The 19,320-nt window shown below is 36.9% G+C and overlaps 2 protein-coding genes across 2 annotated transcripts in view; one reads left to right on the top strand and one right to left on the bottom strand.

The window, feature by feature from the left end:
• The first annotated feature begins 1,887 nt into the window (after positions 1–1,887).
• On the top strand, positions 1,888–11,977 carry clu (clusterin). The gene is made up of 10 exons (XM_074684549.1): positions 1,888–2,020; positions 6,245–6,407; positions 6,529–6,677; positions 8,031–8,201; positions 8,339–8,509; positions 8,623–8,824; positions 9,003–9,143; positions 10,716–10,936; positions 11,091–11,284; positions 11,368–11,977. The coding sequence occupies exons 2-10, from the start codon at positions 6,293–6,295 to the stop codon at positions 11,378–11,380; spliced, it is 1,377 nt and encodes a 458-aa protein (XP_074540650.1). The 5' UTR covers positions 1,888–2,020; positions 6,245–6,292; the 3' UTR covers positions 11,381–11,977.
• A 2,103-nt stretch (positions 11,978–14,080) lies between these two features.
• reps1 (RALBP1 associated Eps domain containing 1) overlaps positions 14,081–19,320 on the bottom strand; it is a 29,961-nt gene continuing 24,721 nt past the window's right edge. The window contains exon 19 of the mRNA XM_074684991.1: positions 14,081–19,319. Coding sequence (XP_074541092.1) covers positions 19,251–19,319 — 69 coding nt within the window. The 3' untranslated portion in view covers positions 14,081–19,250. The remainder of the gene's footprint in view (position 19,320) is intronic.

Below are 19,320 nucleotides of genomic sequence, written 5' to 3' on the forward strand. Positions count from 1 at the left end.
AAGAAGTATGCATACAAAGTCAAAGATAAAACAAAAATATCATTAAATTTCCTTTAAGGTTTTGCTTAATATATGCAGCTGTGCTAAAAATTATTTTTGTGATTGCAGTTTGATCAACTTAGGCTTTTTATGTTCTTCTAATCTGTTGTGAAACTGCATTCTATATCTGCTGTCATGGTTGTGCACATAAAAACAAGTCAAAGTGAAGCTGTTACTGTTGAGTCACGCTCAGGATGAATCAAATGTTTGTCTTTCTGCTCAGCAGCTCTGAGCACTGCTGCCAATATATTACAAAACTTCTGGAAAAGTCCTCAGGCTCAGAAACGTCAAATATGCTAGAGTTAGAGCTCATCATAACAGGAAGAGACGTTCTGTGTCAAAATAAAAGCACAGAGCACAGTCCACATTTTGTTATGTTGTATATTCTTGGGTTTTCTGCCCTAAATGATCTGTTTTTATACTTTATGGTAGATCGCAAAGGGAATATTTCATTGTACAGGCTAACGTGACAATATACACTTAGAAATTCAGATCATAGTGTCAAAACCCTAAGAGCTGGGGAGAACAACAACAAGCATAATGTCAAGGTACAGTAGAGTCATTGGATCTGATTTCCAGTGGAAGATGAGTTTTCGATGAATGGTAAAGGTATTTCTAAGGAAAATTCAATTCAATTTAACATGACACTCCGATTTTTCTCTTTTCCTCATAATTTCAGTCTTTCATGATGACATTTTTGAGATTAAAAGGAAACAAACTCACTTTTTGAATATGGCATCTGCACCATAAAATTTCTTTTCAGAGCTATTGGTTTGTTTTGTCTTTGGTGTCTCCTGTGGTAGGGGTGGGTAATACTGGGAATTTTGGTATCGATCAGATACCAAGTAAATATGGGGCTAGTATCGCCGATATCGATACTGATACTGATACGCTTTACATGAAATGTCATGATCGTTCAATAATTATGGGATTTTGCTTTGAGTTGTTTGATTATGATTATGATTATGGTAAAACACAGCTCAAAGATTTTAGGCTATAATTTTTTTTTTTTTTTTTAACTAACCACAACAATAGAACAACATTTTAACTGTATAAAAGTAATTGAATAATTATTCTACCACCACAATTGTTAAGGAAAAAAATCACAAGTGTAAAATAACAAAAAGTTCCCTCCCATTTGCACAGAGAAGCGGTAGACGGAGGAAAGTAAAGTAAATTGCTGGACAACATATGAGAAACTGTAGTATCTAGCGTGATACATCACGCTAGTATCGATCCCATACCAACACTCATCTTGGTATCGATACTATAGATATTTAGATCGATATGTCCACCCCTATCCTGTGGAGGAAATTGTGTCAAATCTTGGCTGATACATGTGTAGGGATGACTTAAAACGTATACTGCATTTATATAAAATTTGAATGTATGACTCATTGTGCATCATTATGAAATGGAATGTAAGAAAAGGACTGTTCCTGTGGCGTGCTATTTATGACTAGCACAAGGCCTAGTTTCTATCACTTCAAAACTGTTATATTAAAACTGTCAATATTTATGCTAATCATCCTTTTTTTTGTTTTTATGGCTCATAAAGTGACATCAGTGTGTTTTATAGTGGCAAAATATCTTTACGTAATTTCTAAAGACGTGTTTTTCCAGAACAAGCTAACCTAGCTTACTTGGCTAATGAACCGTGTTTGCTAACACATGCTAACGTTGTGCTTCAGGCTAATATGCATTTTTATAACCGTTAAAATCGATAAGTGTAAGTACATATCGTCACTATAAGTCAGTTTGAGGCTTGGCTTTTGTCACGTTCGCACTTATCTTTTATTTTGAAGCTAAAACCGGGAAGCTAACGGGTATTATTGGTGGTTTGACAGTAGCGCAGGGAGGCAGCATGCCCGGTCAGTGAATCACATTTCTGCACCGTCTCCGTTATCCGCTGGTATAAATACGAGCAGCAGAGAGACAGGGAGAGCATCAGACGGTCTGGAGTCTCAAGAAACAAACAGAGGTGAGTCACAGGAGCGTTTATCTTTTATTTCATGGAGGGTTTGCAGCTAAGTGATGCTCAGAGAGGAAAAAAACTGTCTCTATGCAGCCTGATTACTGTGTTTAATGGTGAATTCAAGTAGAAATGAGAGCAAAACAGTGTTTTTATCTATAAATGTCCATTCATGCGAGAAATTTGAAGGAATATAGATCATTTTTTATTTTTATTATAGTTTCTGAAGTTGTTATCTTGCATGCTGACTAAATACTGACTATGTAGAAAGCTGTTTATGTTGCCTACTCATGGGTGTGACCTCCATCTTTGGATGAAAACAACTGGATTAGTGTGGATGACATCATGTTGTGGTTGTTTTACTATTATACACTTCAAGCACACCCTGCTGCAAAATTAACCACAAACTGTGAAAAATACCATGATGATCTGTTGCTGACGCAGTTTGCCAAATCTAAAAATAGAGTACAAGGAAATGCAGGATGAATTTTTAAAGAACTCTGATGCAGGAAATTGAGAGTTTTGCATAATCCTGCTATTAAACATGTATTTTAATAGGGAGAGCTGACCTTAATATCATCACAACCAGATGACAAGTGAATCCTATGAGTGCAGAAATCCCCAAACACTGAAAACGAGGCCACATGCACGAGTGTCCCATTTATTTCAAATGTAGCTCAGATGATCCAGATTAGATTGTTCTTTCTTATTCTGGGACTAGGAATAAAATCAGAAGCATCAGCCGTGCATGTTTAAGCTAAGAGAACAAATATGACGATATAAAACAGAAAACCAGACTGTATCAGTTACAGTAAGTGTTTAATAATTTGTGTGCTGACTGTATATGGGCGGCACACCTCCTCCCATGATCAATAAAGTAAAGCCAAAATAAAGGTGTGATTGGCACTTCCAAAAAACCACCCACAAGATTGGTTTAATCTAGAGTTGGGCAGATTCTTGTGTCAGTCTGGAGCTGATATTCATGATTACAGAAAGTTAAACAGCTTTAAACTTGCACATAAATCTGTAGCTAGCTTTCACAACAAAAGCATGTTTGAGGAAGACGTTATTTGACATGTGTTTTGATTTATTAGTTTGACTCATGTCCCATCTGTTGTACTTGAGGAGTCAGGCTTTATGACTTATTCTGCAACCAGCCACCAGGGGGAGCTTTAACTGTTTTGGCTTCACTTAGGGTAAGCAGTTGTGCCATCCATCTATGACACAGCTTTTGATGCCATTAGTGGACACAGGCCCTTCCAAGAAGCTTTTAAGATTAATACACAGATTTCAATACAGAGCTGTAATGGATGTAAACTTTAACAGTCTTTAAGTTGTACTTAATGGAGATTTAACAGAGCTCTCTGGACGGCCTTGAAGGCAACACTCAGACTGGAGGATTAGTTTGTATTCTTTTAGTTGTGTAACCAGGATCCCTGCAGCTGCACTCCACCAAATAACACTGAAAATTATTCCTCCTCTCCTCCTTTCACTCAACTTTGTTCACCTCTCTTTTAGTTTTGTTTGTGTCTGTCAAGGTTTTTCTCACATTGCTTTTTCCCCGCACAAACACAAAACGTTCCTGCTTCCTGTTTACAAACCTTCCAGTAAGTCCCACACTGTAATTTAGTCTTATCGTAAAAAGAGTAACGACCTTGTTGTGTAAGCAGCTGCAATTTGCTGCAGTGTAGGTGTGAGGCTTATGAGCTCATACAGTGAGGACAAAGTGGGACACTTTTCCTGCCCCCAGGTGGGCGCGCAGTCCTGCTGGATTTGAAAGAGAGGGATGGTGACATTTTGTTCAGAAGAGAAACAGAAAGAGACACCCTCACAGTTTCTGCTGCATGAAGAGAAACCTTGAGCGTTGATTCTGTTATGAATGTAGTATTTCCAACAATACTGCATTTATCATTTTGAGCAAATATTGGTTTGAGAACATACAAAATACAGTACATTTTGATTTCATGGAGCAGCCATAGAAATATCTTGAAAAATCTTGCATTTTTAAGACATTAAATAGAGAGTAGTCTCATACCCGTTGGAATAATATGAAGTCCAGAAATAACACAAAATAAAATTAGTTAAGTACTGGAGTAGTATTAGTTGAGTAGTTGTCTGATAATTTACTATGATTATGATTATTATTAGTTCATGTTTCGAAACCTTTAAACCAAATATGATTCCAAAAATACAAAAGAGAGCTGTGATAGGCTCATGGATTGGTACCGAATTAGATACTTTTGTAGGTACCGACTGAATTCTGTCAAAAGTACCAGGTACCTATTCACGCAAAATCAAAAGGTGCCATGTTTAGGTACCTAAACGCATCTTTGTGACTGTGAAGAAGTGGAAGAGTAGGTAATTTTCCATGCTGGACATGAACACAGCATTGCAAGGTTAAATATTGAAGAATAAATAAGTTAAATTTAAATATATATATATATATTTTGTTATTACACAAATTGATATTTTTTACCACATAAACACAAAAAGTACCGGAAATTGGTACCGTTGAGTACCGGTACCGATTACGAGGTATCAGGCACCGTATCGTTTCAAATGAGAAAGGTAACCATCCTAGATAAGCTACATACTTGCAAGCTAGGGATGGGTACCTTCCACATTTGTAACGATATGGTACCGATGCCCGGTACCTGGCAATCGGTACCGGTACTTAATGGTACCAATTTTCAGTATGTTTTGAGCTTATGTGGTAAATAGTATCAATTTGTCTAATGATAAAATATGACAAAAAAATTAACATATTTAATCTTCAATGTATAACCTTGCAATGCTGTGTTCATGTCCATCATGGACAATCATCTACTCTTCTACTACCTCACAGTAACAAGGATGCATTTAGGTACCTAAACATGGTACCTTATGATATTACGTGAATCAGTTCCCTGGTACTTTTGACGGAATACCTAATTTGGTACCCACCCCTACTGTAAGCTAGCCCTGATTTGTTGTTGGATTTAGACCTAGGAAGTTTCTGTTAAGTCTGGACCCCCTCACAGATGCAGATTAGATAAATCATTTGTTCAAAGGCACATTTTAATTTGATATCAATAGTAATGTACAATGATCAAATGTGTAAAAATGCTCTGTTTGATAACGTTGCATACTGTAGCTTTAATAAACAACAAGGCAGAACATCACACACAAGCCCTCATCTTGGTTGTTTAATATAAAACAATGATGTATTTCACAGATTGTTGATCTCTCTGGAGAACAAGAGCATCTGCAAGAGCAAACACAACAAAAACTCACAGATTTATCTGGTTCTCTGGCTACTTAAATTCCACAGATGTTGCTCTGCAACCTTGGCCTCATAACTCTCTGTTACACCAGGGTATGAGGCCTGGCTGAGGTGACCTCTCTTGTGCTGTTGTAGCTAAATGGGAGCAGATCCCTGCAGCCAGGCTCCAAAAGTGTGGTGCAAAGCTGAACAGCAGAAGGACGGATGTTTTAGTCGCAGCAAATTAGTGTCCATGGTTTGAACGATTTCACAGTCAATGTTTGGTTTGTATATCCACATATCTTCAAAGGTATGTTTTCAAAGCATATCCTCCTGGTACTCTTTAACAGGAAGCAAAAGCTCCTGCCATTATAAATAACATAATATATTTTCTCACAGTGAAGGATCACGTAGGTTGGTGATCTCAGCTTGTGGAAGAGGGAGGATTATATGAGGCTGCAGAAATAATCAACAGTGAGAGATTTGCAGAGCCTGGGAAAAGCTGCGGTCCGCTCCATCTGTTTGCCTACTTTCTCCTCTGTCTTTATCTCGTGTGTCAGTGCAGAGAAGACATCACTCTCCGACGATATCACTGTTGAAATCCAGGCGGGCTGACTAAGCAAAGATCAGAGGAGAAATGGGTAAACACAGAAAGAGCCCGCTGTTCTCTCATCTCCATTTTAAAAAGCACTGGAAAGCTGATCAGAGGTCAGTTTCGAGGACCTCGGGAAGCATTTCGTGAATGGAAACGATCCATTCAGCAGGCAGGGCCGTGAATTATTCATTAGCATTGATCCATGCAGTTATTTTTATGTAATGCTGTGTAAGGGTGTGTAACTGCTGAGCAAGCTTGGTCATTTTTTACTGCGTAGCTCTCTGTGTCTGCATTCTCTACAGCTTACATCGCCCTCTAGTGGAGGAAAAAGAAAACTACAACAACATAACAGTAACACCAGACTGTTCATTTCTGATGTGGTTCATTCTCCCTCCAGGTTTTTATTTTCATCATTGCCTGCTGGCCCTGCTGTGAGTCAGAGAGGATGTTAATGATGATGATGATGATGAAGAAGAAGGGCTCCAAGTCTTTGGCTTTGTTTGCTCTGCTTCTGGCCTCAGCAAACTGTATTCTTCCTCCAACCAAGGATGATCTCACTCGTAAGTGTCACAACAACACTTCAGAAAGTCACAAAACATTGAGATGACTTTCGCCAGAGAAAGATCTCAGGGTTTAGGAGCTGAAAGGCATTAATTTGTACTTTTTTTTGTGTGTGTGCAGAGATCTCCCGTCAGGGTGAGCAGTACCTGGACAAACAGATTGAAAACGCTGTTAACGGAGTGAAGGAGATGAAGACCGTGATGCAGAAATCCTCCGAGGAGCACGAGAAGTTTTTGAATGCTCTGAAGAAGACGAAGGAGCAGAAGGAGGTAAAACGGAGAGAATTCAAAGTGTTGGAACTTGATTGAACATCTGAAGCTCTGTGCATCAGGAAACGATTAATTCAGTTCATTTGCAACTCCTTTTCCTTCCTCTTTTGTCATTTGTGTTTTTTTATTTTGACTTTTTTCTTTAAATTCTATGAATGAAAAGTCAGAGCTCAAAAAAATGCTGTTATCACTTTGCAGAGGCCCGTGTCCTCTTCTTTAAAATCTCCTCCTGATAGTAAGATAAACAACAACATCTACCAGCAAATTTAATGAATTTCAGTTAACATCTGAGTAAGTAAGTAGTGTGCAAATTGATCAATTTTTACTTTTAAACTAAAGGCTTTTTAGACTCTATTTCTTACATTAAGACCGAAAATATGAGAATCAGTGCTGTATGTTTGTGCCTTAGACAGTCATAACTTGAAGAAAGCAGCTGATTCAGGTTTTAACCACCACTAGATGTTGCTGTGTTTGTCGATTAAAGCTTCAAATCTTTGTCTTTTTCGCCCCAAATCTCAATTAACCTGCAAAATTACTATAAAATACAATAAATATTTACATTATTAATAATATTCATTTTTTTTCATGAATGAATGCAGCATTTTTAACCGTATATTGCTGAACATATTATTTTTAATACATGAGTTTCAAAGACTTCCATCTCATCAGCATAAGAAAAACTTCAACTACTACTTTTTTTTCCACTACATGCAGCTAAAATTGTATTTTGACCCTTTTCAAATGGTTGCTGTCATGAAATTATCAACACACTTTTTTTTTTAAACAGGAAAATTATTGCTAATTTGCTTTATCCCAAAGTAAAGTTGCAGGAAGAATAGCATCGTACTAAAAAGTATTTTAAAGAATGCATATTTACCAAAAAAATAAAAAATAAATAAAATGTGCCAAAATTACCCAAATAATCAAATATGATGCAAAATATGTATATCAAAAACAAAATAATATAGCAACATTTTTTGTGGATTTTGATTAAATGTTAATAAAACATCTCAGTTTTAAAATAATTTAATTAGAAAATAAAATTGAACAAAAATTTCTGTCTGGAACCCCAACAGTCTTGCTCAGTGCAAACAGGTTGAGCTCATCATACTAACTTTTTAAATACTGTTAGACTATTCAGTCACTGTAAAGAACATTGTCTAGTGCTTCTGTATCCTAAAGCTAAGAGATAAACAGAGAGGACTAACGTTCTTTTTGATAATCTCATGTTAGAGTATTGTTCGGGAATCAGAAACTAAGAAATCCTCAAATATAAAAGCCGTAGTTACATTATTAAATCCTAATCATTCAACCAAAGTTGGAGCTGACCTCTCTGTCTCTGTTTTCCTGCAGGAGGCGATGCGAGCGGCTCAGGAGATGGAGGCCAAGCTGGAGCAGGAGGAAGAGGTGTGTAACGAGACGATGAAGGCTCTGTGGGAGGAGTGTAAGCCCTGTCTGAAGAACACCTGCGTTAAATATTACTCCAGGACATGCAGCAGTGGATCTGGACTGGTGGGACGACAGGTTAGATCTTGACACTCAAACACACAGTTTATACACACACTCACTGAAATATAAGATCCAAAGTAGCTCTTGATGAGTCAGTCAGCGTTGTAGATCTCAGATATTTATCATGTGATTTGTTCGTCTTCTGTCTGCAGCTGGAGGAGGTGCTGAACAGAACGTCTCCTTTCTCCATCTGGATCAACGGAGAGAAGTTAGACGTTCTGGAGAGAGAAGGACAGCGACAGAGCAAAGAGTTCAAGAACCTGGAGGAGAAATACACAGAGATGGCTGACGGTGTGGACAGCATTTTTACAGACAGCATGAGGGTACGGTTTCTCTGTGAGCGCTGGACACAGAGTGGTTATACTGGTGAACGTTACATAGACATGAACAGATAGAAAAATCCACTTGTTAATGAAATAATCTACCCTTTTTTCAGGCGGCTGAACACGTGCACTACAGTCCTCCAGTGTTCTACCTCGGACCGTTCACTCGCCACACCAGAAGCATCCGCTCTCTGTTCCGCGACCCTTTCCATGGTTTTCAGGATCTCTTTAACCCCATGATGGGCATGAGCAGGAACTTCTTCAGCTCCATGGGCTCCATGATGGACTTCGACACAGACATGTCTCCTAACGAGGGTAGATAACCTGGAACTTTATTGAATCTTTTAATGCTCACAGATTTAGTCTTCTCAAATGGAAAAGATCAGAAGTCTTCTCTACAAGGTTTTTCTTTCAGTTTGTAATTAGCTTAAATTCAAACTTTCTCATGATTTAAGGTCGATCAAATTGTTTGTTTGTTTGTGTTTGGTCACAGATGGTGACGTGAACGAAGACGTGGTTATCACCAAACCTTTCGGTAACGGTCAGATGACGTGCAGAGAGATTCGCCGCAACTCAGCCGGCTGCATCAAGTTCAAAGACGAGTGTCAGAAATGCAAAGAGATCCAACATATCGGTATGTGTTTTGATTTGCTTCTTTAAACCTGGAAAATTATGAAATCATGAAATGATAAACATGATGAGGTTCATACAGGTAGATGAAAAAAGGTGCAAGAGATTCAAAGCCATAGGAAAAAAATCACAACTCGGAAAATAACACTTGTGAAAACATGGGTTCAAATCTTAATCATTTTTGAAATATGAGGTACATTGAAGCTCATGAGATGTGATACAACATGATAGGAGGATAGAAATAAAACAATATAATGCTTTTAGAAACAAAGTGATACATCATATGAGATGATAGAAATGATACGATATGACATGAAAGGATACATAATGATAGAAATGATCTGATACAATATGTAATTATAGAAAAATACGAGACGAAATTGACATGATGTGGAATGATAAGGTATGAGATGATAGAAACAAGACGTTATGACATGATACCATATGAGATGATTGAAACGATATGATTGGATACAATAAAACATAATGTGATACTAGATGATAAAGCCAATGTGTTATGATACACCATAACAAAAAATAATATTTAATGATATGAGATGAGATGAGATGTTAGAAAAAATAATAAAAAAATATTCAATATGAGATGATACAATATGAGATAATGGAAACAATATGATACAATATGAGATGATGGAAATGATATGATCAGATATGATGTGACATTAGATGATGTGAAATGAGATGCTAAGACCAAAATAAAATGATATTCCATGGTATGATATGATATGATATGATATGATATGATATGATATGATATGATATAATATGATATAATATGATATGATATGATATGAAATGATATGATATGAGATGATATGAGATGATATGATATGAGATGATATGAAATGATATGATATGAGATGAGATGAGATGAGATGTTAGAAAATAAATAACATGATATGAGATGTTATGAGATGAGATGAGAATAGATAAGATAAGATAAGACAACATAAGATAAGATAAGGTAAGATAAGATAAGATGAGATGAGATAAGATAAGATAAGACAAGATGAGATAAGATAAGATAACATAAGATGAGATGAGATAAGATAAGATAAGATAAGATAAGATAAGATGATATGATATGAGATGTTAGAAAATAAATAACATGATATGATGTGAGATGGCAAGGTAAGGGATGACAGAAATGATACAATCAGGTGAAATAACATGTAATGACATGATGCAATTGAGATGATACAATTTGAAATGATGGAAACAATACAATGGGATAAAATATGATAAAGTAATTTGATATGATGTGCTGATAGAAAAGATATGATAAAAAGATGTTTACAACATTAAGAAGATATAAAATGATAGGTATGACATGATACATCATGAGATAATATGATCTAAGATGATTGGAGATTGGATATGACAAGATGTGACACGAGATGATAGAAGCAATATGAGACCACAGAAATAACGTAAATTAAATGAAATTTAAATGAAATGATAATATACAATATTTTATGATTGAAATCATAAAGATTTGATATGATATTTGAAGCTATCTGTACCTCATTCATGACATTTCCCGTGCTCTACTCAGACTGCTCTGGAAAGAGGCCTCTGGAGGGGCCCCTGAAGGAGGAGCTGGAGGCGGCGTTGGCTATGACTGAGCGCTTCACGCAGCAGTACAACAACCTCCTGAAGAGGTTTGAGGAGCAGATGTTCAACACCTCCTCCATCGTGGACCTGCTGAACAGACAGTTTGGCTGGGTCTCTTCTCTGGCAAACAACACCAAAGACAGCATTTTCAAGATCCAAACAGTATGTTGACTTTTTTTCTTATACTTTTATGGCTAAAATGGGCTTCCATACTTTCAGCCTAAGAGGTTTAAACAGCCCACTTTTTACAGGCATTACAGCCACAGTGAAAAATGAGAATGAGACTAAAGATAAACTGAAATCATTTGTTCTTCAGGTGGCCTGCAGGGACTCTGAGGGGACGCCAAGTGACACGCAGACAGACCATCCCAGTGAAACTAAAGTGTCTGTGAAGCTCTTCGACTCTCCGTCCATGAACTTCACGGTGCCGGGCGACATCCCCTGGACCGACCCAAAGTTCTCTGAGGTGGTGGCTCAGGAGGCTCTGGACCGCTACAAGGAAACCAGCGTGTGAGTTTATAAACACTTTGTATGAAAGATTAACATTAACAGGGCGCTGACAGGTCGCTGATGTTCATCTCTTTTGTTTCCAGTGTGCTTAAATAAAGCTGGATTCACGCCCCGTCCTGCTGACGAGAGAACGCTCTGGATTCATCAAAAATCCCCTCCTGAAAGAACTTCTCTTCTAGTCCTGCTTTTGCAAACAACACAGTTTAACCTCAGAGGTTTCATGGTTACATTAGAGCTCTTTGTCCTGCTGTCAGAGAAGATTTTTACTAAACGTAGATTAAAAAAAAGCCTCTTTGTGTTTAGACTGTGGTAACTCAAACGGACGGCCTGATGTGAGGAGGGCCTTCAGGTTTCACAGCACTTCACTGATTCACGCTAAAGTTTCCATCGAAAACATTTACTGTGGCCGACTGAAAAAGTCTCTCAGCTTTTCTATCAGATTAAGATTAAAGTGATATTTCCTCTAAAGCCACATCAGTGACTTTAATGACCTGAACTTCCTCTCCGCAGATCTCTGATGGCGTTATCTGAGTTGGTTGAAGTGGGTTATTTGCAGGAGTTAAAGTCGCTGATTGTGGAGATTAGAGCTGTGCAATAGGAGTAGATTTTGTTCAGGATTGCTTTAAGCCGCTCTGTAGAGCAGCCTCGTGATGGAGCAACACTTAGAGATCTAATAAAACCTGCTCAAACCCGCTCACTGTCTTGTCTTTTCTCTTTTCTTTAAATGAATCTGAGCTTCTTTCTGAGATAACTAACCACTTTAGTAGTTCTACATGATGAAACTTTATTTTCTTACATTATTACTGACTGGTTTGTTTCAGTAGAGATCGATCACCTCTCAAGATTTTATTCAGTTTCTTAATTAACTTATTGAAAAGGAGGAAACTGAACATTTCAGGGATCATTGTTCATTTTTAGAAACACCTAATCTGTCAAATCTGTGTTGACTTGAAAGCTGCTCTGGAGACTGAAAACCTTGGTTTCAGATCCTTGGAAATTTCTCCATTTTTCTCTGTATCTGTTCTCACATTTGTTCCTCATATTCAGTTATTTCACAACAGTGCAGAGCTGCTGTTGTCATGTGAGAAAAGCTCTGACAGCTGAGAAATCTCTCTGGAAAATATTTTGTAAAAAGTGTCAATGAAGCGTGTGAATGATGAATTTCCTGAGTGAGCAAAAACAATCCTCATAGATTAAAATGATGAAAATGTGACAACAAAGATGTGGGAAAAACAACACCCCCGAATAAAATGACCAGAAAGAGACACTACATGAGTAAAAATAAAAATAATAAAACAACTAAAAGATCCTAAAAGACTAGAAGGTAGACAAAGGGAAGAAAAGAAAAATGACTACAACCAAACAACAGAAGTGAGACGAAGTGTGTGAGAGAGGTTGTCTGTCTCTATGTGTCAACCCTGTGATTGACTGGTGACCAGTCCAGGGTGGACCCCGCCCCCTAAGACCACTCACCAGCAACCCTGAACAGGATCAGTGATGTGGAAATGAATGAATACATAAAGACAACTAGCACACAAACACACAAAATAACTTCAGAGACAAAACTATTAGTAGTTGTTAAGACTATGAGTCTTCCAAAAGACGCAAGCCGTCCACTGACAGACAAAAAAAATAGATTCTACACAGCTACAAAACTTAAATACAGACACAAAAAGACAACAGAGACAAAAAATGACAACTGCAAAACGACAAAGGGAAACAAGGCGACAGCTGACTAAAGATAAAGACAGCTAAAATAATATGCCAAAGAAAGACAAAGTTAGACAAACGGCATCAGCAGAAAGACAAACGTCTAAAAAGATAGAGGACTTCGAACTACGGAAACCCATTCCTGCCAGAAAAAAAAAAGAATAAAGAAAAGTCAAAATAATAAGAAAAAGTCAAGTCTCATAATTATGTCTTTTTATCTAATTCCTTTAACTTTTTATCTTATTATTCCAACATTTTGTTTCATAATTTAGACTTTTAATCTCCTAATTTCAACTTTTTATCTTATAGCTGACTTTTTATCTCAGGATTTTGACTTTAAATCTCAAAAACCTTGACTTATTATCTCACAAATTCAACTTTTTATCTCATAATTTTGACATTTTATCTGATACTTGTGGCTAATGGTCTCATCATTTTGACTTATTATCTCACAATTTTGACTTATCTCAAAATTTTGACTTTTTATCTGATATTTTTGACTAATTTCACATTTTGGACGTTTTTTCTCTTAATTTTGCCTTTTTATCTCAAAACATTGATTTATTAACTCATTATTTTGACTTTTTATCTGATATTTATGGCTAATGATCTCAAAATTCAGACTTTTATCTCATGAATGACTTTTTATCTAGTAGTTATGGCTTTCCATCTAATAATTTTGACTTTTTTTTAATCTCATTTTGACTTTTTCTTTTATAATTTTGACTTCCTTTCTCGTAATTATGACTTTTCCTCTTATAATTATGACTTTTAATCTTGTAGTTCTGGCTTCTATCCTAATATTTGTGACTTTAAATCTCATTATTTTCAACTTTTTATCTCATAATTATGACTTAGTTTTTCACAATTTTGACATTTTTGTGTTTTTTTTTTTCAACTGATGGAAATCGGCTTCTTTATCAAATAGACAGCTGCAAAAAGTTTAAAAACAACAAAAATGACAACAATGTGATAAAAACCCAAAACTACCAAGAGGAGAAAACCCACAACAGACAAAACAAAAAGTTTCCGGAGCTGATCTCAGATAAAAAATTCACAGAGAGCAGTGTTTAAAATATTGTGCCGTTTTTATTTTTGTGTAAAAATCACACAGCTGCTAGTTGACTCTGCAGAGATACAGTACATCCATGCAGTTAAACATCTAGGATCCCACAGCCAAGAGAGAAGGAATTAAATAGAATATTCTTTCGCTGTTAGTCAGCAATTAATGCAAATTTACATATGAGTCCAAAAGTGTGTTTCATATACAATATACATCACAGATCTGGAAGCACACAGCATTCGAAATCCTATCAAAGACACGGTTGACGATTGATTGCTTCTGCCTGCCTGGATTGCCTTTTGGGGTTGAAGGGAGGGGAGCTGCTGTGCTAGCAAACATGAATCAATCCCACCAGAGGATTTTTTAATAGGGTTTCAAATGGTGTTAGTTCCAGGTCTGGTAACAACATGACACACACACACACACACACATACGCTCACACACACTCAAACACACACACATCAGTACATCGTTATCCTCAACAGCAGAAAAAAGAAGGCGAGCCTTGATACGACAAGGAGGAGGAGGTCAGTCAGCCGCTGGAGAAACCTAAACGCCAGTGAGGGGAGTAAGGCTTTAGAAGAAGACGCTTTCTTCACGCTCGCAGGAAGCTCCAGGAACACTAAACACTGAGATTAAACGAAAAATAATCAGATGATAGAGTATCAGAGCCACAGTGGACTAAGAAATATCTTCCAATTTTAAGTAAGAGAACTAAATATTTTTAGAATTAAAGAAAAAAAATCTATATGTAGCGAAAACAAGATGGTAGTATAATGAAAATACAGTAAAATTATTCCTGGATTAGAATCCATATATTGTTTGAATTATGTGAAAAAAAAATTGAACTGTAACCATAAAGACAACATTTATGAAACAAAAAAAGAACGAAGTCCTGGATTTACAAATTATAGTTGAAAAAAAATGCTCAAAAAAAAAAAAGACATTATTTTACAAGATAAAAAGGCCAAATATTTTAGAAATAAGGCTGCATCATTTTAAGTCATAACGCTTTGAAATACAGTGATCACTTTTTGGGAATAAAAAAAAAAATATTTCAGGTATTGCGTCTTGTTTTTAAGTCAAAATGTTTTAGAAATAAAGGGATCTCATTTATGGAGTTAAGTCAAAACATTTCAGGAACAAAGTTAAGATATTTTAGGGTTCCAAAGTCAAATCTTTATGGGTGTGAAGTAAAAATTCTGGAATGTAGCTGTGACATTCTGGAATGTAGCTGTGACATTCTGGAATGTAGCGGTGACATTCCGGAATAAAATCGTAACATTTTTTTTTTTTAAATTCCAGAATAAAATACTATAGAGAATGAAGTTTTTATATTTAGGAAGACTGTTATAATACTTGGGGTGAAAGGTTAGAAAATTTTAGATCTAAAAATTGTGGTATTTCAGGGATAAATTTGTGACATTTTTTGGATTAACGTAGTAATAGTTAGGGCATTAGAGCCATATATTCTGGAACACAGTTGTTGTAATTTAGGAATAAAGTAGCTGTATTAAGATACAGCCAAGATTTTGAGGGGAAAAATCTGAATGTTTGAGGAATTAAGTTGTTTAACTTACATAATAAAGAAAAAATAAATGCAAAAACAACTCTTAAAACAACAAAAGTGAATAATGCAGACAAGGGGAAAAAAGAAAGAAAAAAAGAGAGAAAAAAATAAAATAAAATAAAACAACAAAAGTAAAATTTGGAGTACAAAAATTATTAAGTTTAAGGATTACAAGAATACACTCCTGATTTTACACAATTACAAAGGAATAAAGTCATAATAATACAGGCCCAGTTGTCTTGGTTGTTTTCTATGATCAGAGATTATGCTGGAAATTTAGACTTTCTGGTAAAATTATGACTTCATTCTCACATTTTTCTGCTTTATTCATATTATTGTTTTACTGTTGTATTCTGACTTTATTGTTTAAATGTCAGACTTTTGAGTTGTTAATGTGGCTCTAATACTCTGTCATCATTTCAGGATACTGGCACAAAAATCTCAGTGTCCTGGTTGCAGCTTAAGAAATAAAACAAGTGGTTCATAGTTTTTTTTTCTTCTTAAAGCATCTTTAAATACAGGTGAAAGACGAGAGAATTATGCAGGTTAAAAAAAAAAAGAAAAACAAAAGAGGATGATCACACTTAAAAAGACAAAAAAGAAGGTAGGAGAAGGCGGGTTAGGTTCAAAGTGCAGTGGGGTCATTCAGGTCTCCTCTTCCGCTGACTGCTCTCCTCGTGTTAAGCTTCATCTACAACCAGTAACGGTCGTATCTTGCAGATTTAGGGTGAAAGTGCCCTGATAGAAAACAAAAAAAGCACTGATTATGAGTTTACTTCCCTCAGGGAGACAGAGGGAAGCCGACTCATTAGTGCAGAAAGAAAAAAAAGGCAAAATGAATCACAAACGTACAGTAAATGGTGTTTTTGGAAGATCTAAGATACAAAAAGTCAGAGTATACTACTCACACAGTTGCTACTATCATAGTACAAACAGCTAAGTATAGTTGGTGTGTGAAGATGTATCGCCCTGTACTTGCATAGTGCCGACTGCTCCATTAGAAAACAGCTGAGTTTTCAAACTTTATCGACTCCTTTCTCCGTCCTCAGTTTGGATCTGTGCCACAAAAAAAAAAAAAATTCACAGGAATCTTCAAAAATGCCGCCTCCTGCATCCAGGATTATCTTCAACCCTTCAAGTCTGTTTTTTAGAACACTTTTTCTTATCCAGGTGGAGTTAGAGACTGGAAATAACCGCAAAAACTGAGAGTAAAAGGTTTATGTTCGGCTGAAATGTTGATGTTTGGCTGTGAAACCCGCGGGGAAGGGAAAAGCGGTTGTTGCACAGCCCAGGTCGAGGTGAGAGCAGAGTGACAGTTCAGTCATTTGGCATAAAGTTAAACCATTCAGTCACATCAATCCCCAAAACACTGTGTAACATGAAGAAAGAGGACAAAGTGTGTTCATCCACACACACACACATATGTAGACATTGAGGGGGAGGTTGTCACAGGATGAGTGAAAATAAGCCTTCACCTTGACCGCTGAGCCAAAAGGCTTCACACAAACACACACAGTAAGTCCCGCTCAGAAGTAGCACAGTAAGTTTTTAACAAGGGGGGCAGCCACACCAAACTCCAGTCATAAAAATGTCAATTTAATGCAAGTTGTAAACCAGCACTTTAACTATTTCATGTGAAATGTGTTGCTTTGTTTTAGTACCAAGAAATTTCTGAAAAAAATCATAGGGGAGTCAGACTTTCTTCATATAATTGATGCTTATAGAGTTAGTGATTTGTTGTCCAGGTATCAACAGGTAGGGCCATCAAGTGGGCTAAAGTTAATAAAAAACGACTTTTTAAATGTTTCTCTCTTTTCTTTTTCGGTTGAAATAAGACTAATAGCTTACAACTTCCACCAAAACTGCGTTTACCTTTTTGTTTTGGTCGAGCGCCAGCTTGAGGGTGGCCGTTGAGGGACCGGAAATTAGGTACACACTCATTCAATATGGCTGATACTAACCGCGAATATAAACATATTCAGCGTGGCTGAAAAAAGAAACAGTCAAACTCTGAATTGATTTTTTTTTATCCGTCGAAATAGGCTGTTCGAGTGATTTCTTTAAAACTCGAAGCATTAAACTTACGAATTTCACCGTAACGTCGTGACTAGCTCAACTGACATGCGCGCGCGCATTGTAGCTGTTAGCAAAGAGGCTAACGGCTCGGGAGTTGAATTTCCCTGCTACGTTCACTGACCGTTATGGTGACGCAGCATTTCCAGATCGACGCCTACTAGCTTAAAATTCGTTTCAAAAAACAAACGAAATTCAGTCTACGACGAAATAACTTAGACTGAATCCGTTTATTATACAGTCTATGATTAAATTACGAAGACTAAATCCATTTATTATACAGTCTATGATGATTTGAGAGATTTAGTGAGGTTAGCAAGCTATCTGTTACTCGCTCCATCAAGTCCACACATCCAGGGAGAAATGTGCAGACTTCTTTTTGAGACCAAAAACAAAAGACTTATCTCAACATAAATAAGGATACACTCCTACACACCAAATACATAAAGAAAATTTTATGAAACAGACTTACTGTTTATTCTTTACTATTTATATGGGTGTGAGTCAAAAAGTTTAAGCCCAAGATTTAGAGAAGACATTAATGGCTTCATTAAACTTTTATATTGCTTATTAAAAGAAAAAAAGTGCTTTTATTTTTAAAGGATAGATATGGTGTTTCTGCTACATGGAAACAAAATACAAGCTGATGAAAACAGCTAAAAGATAGAGAGAAAAATGTGCTGAGGTGTATTCACCTTGACGGGTGTGTAATGTTACATGCTGTAACATCACCTGCTGACACTCTTTCTGTTTCTGTTCATTGATAGTGGGTGGCAAATGATCTTATTAGGATGAAAATGAAACAGGCTACATCAGCGTGCAAATGTCTGATGATGTGCTGCCCAGATATTACGGTGGGAAACACAGGAAGTGTGTCATCAACACAAAATGCTGCCAAAGTTAAAGTAAAGGAAGTCAAAGGGAGACGATGTGGAAAAAGTGTCTCATGATTCATCTTTCATCAGACTTCTCATTAGGTACCATTAAGGAAAAGCTCTGAACCGTCTCTCTAAGTTAAAGTGTTTTTGAGTTGAAGTTTGGTGTGGCTGAGTCTTAACCCATAGAGAAAATGAACATACAGATGCTGACTTCATGTAAATCACTGAACAGGAGCAAAAAGTCTTTCACACACACACACACACACACAGGCTCACACACATTACAAACACACTCCATCCCACTTCTTCAGTCATTCAGATTAAAATAATCAGACACCAGCAGTTTGTCTTCACACCAAACCCGCAGCTTCTTGTCTGACACTCCAAACTGTTTCTGTCTGCCGCCGTCCTCGTGTTCACCTCTCTTTAGAGGAAACTGAAAAGTGCCAGTTCGTAAATCCCCCTCCACGCGTGAGTCACATCTTCTCAGGTCTGGTTTATGATTAATGAGACGTGTGATTGAGCGGTTTGGAGAGTTTTAACGGAGCGTCCTGCGGCAGGTCTGAGCCTCCTACAGGGAAAGCTGAGATGGTGGAAGGGTGAAGGGGAGAGGGATTCACACAGCGTTGCTTCGGATGAAAAACTACAGCAGAGTTTTCCTCTTTGTGTTGGTTAAAGGTGGGAGAACGGTCTGAGCTGCTCCAGCTGCACTTCCAGAGATATCCTCTCTTCAAGCAGGTCC

This window comes from Halichoeres trimaculatus, unplaced genomic scaffold (assembly GCF_033239565.1).
Source record: "Halichoeres trimaculatus isolate MK-OKI-2021-1 unplaced genomic scaffold, fHalTri1.1 fHalTri1_scaffold_13, whole genome shotgun sequence".
NCBI classification, from domain to species: Eukaryota; Metazoa; Chordata; class Actinopteri; order Labriformes; family Labridae; genus Halichoeres; species Halichoeres trimaculatus.

Bases quoted from the DNA above. Each gene is read 5' to 3' on its own strand.
- clu (XM_074684549.1), top strand. From the start codon at position 6,293: ATGTTAATGATGATGATGATGATGAAGAAGAAGGGCTCCAAGTCTTTG. The intron at 6,678-8,030 runs GTAAAACGGAGA...GTTTTCCTGCAG, and splicing joins AGACGAAGGAGCAGAAGGAG to GAGGCGATGCGAGCGGCTCA. The intron at 10,937-11,090 runs GTATGTTGACTT...TTTGTTCTTCAG, and splicing joins GCATTTTCAAGATCCAAACA to GTGGCCTGCAGGGACTCTGA.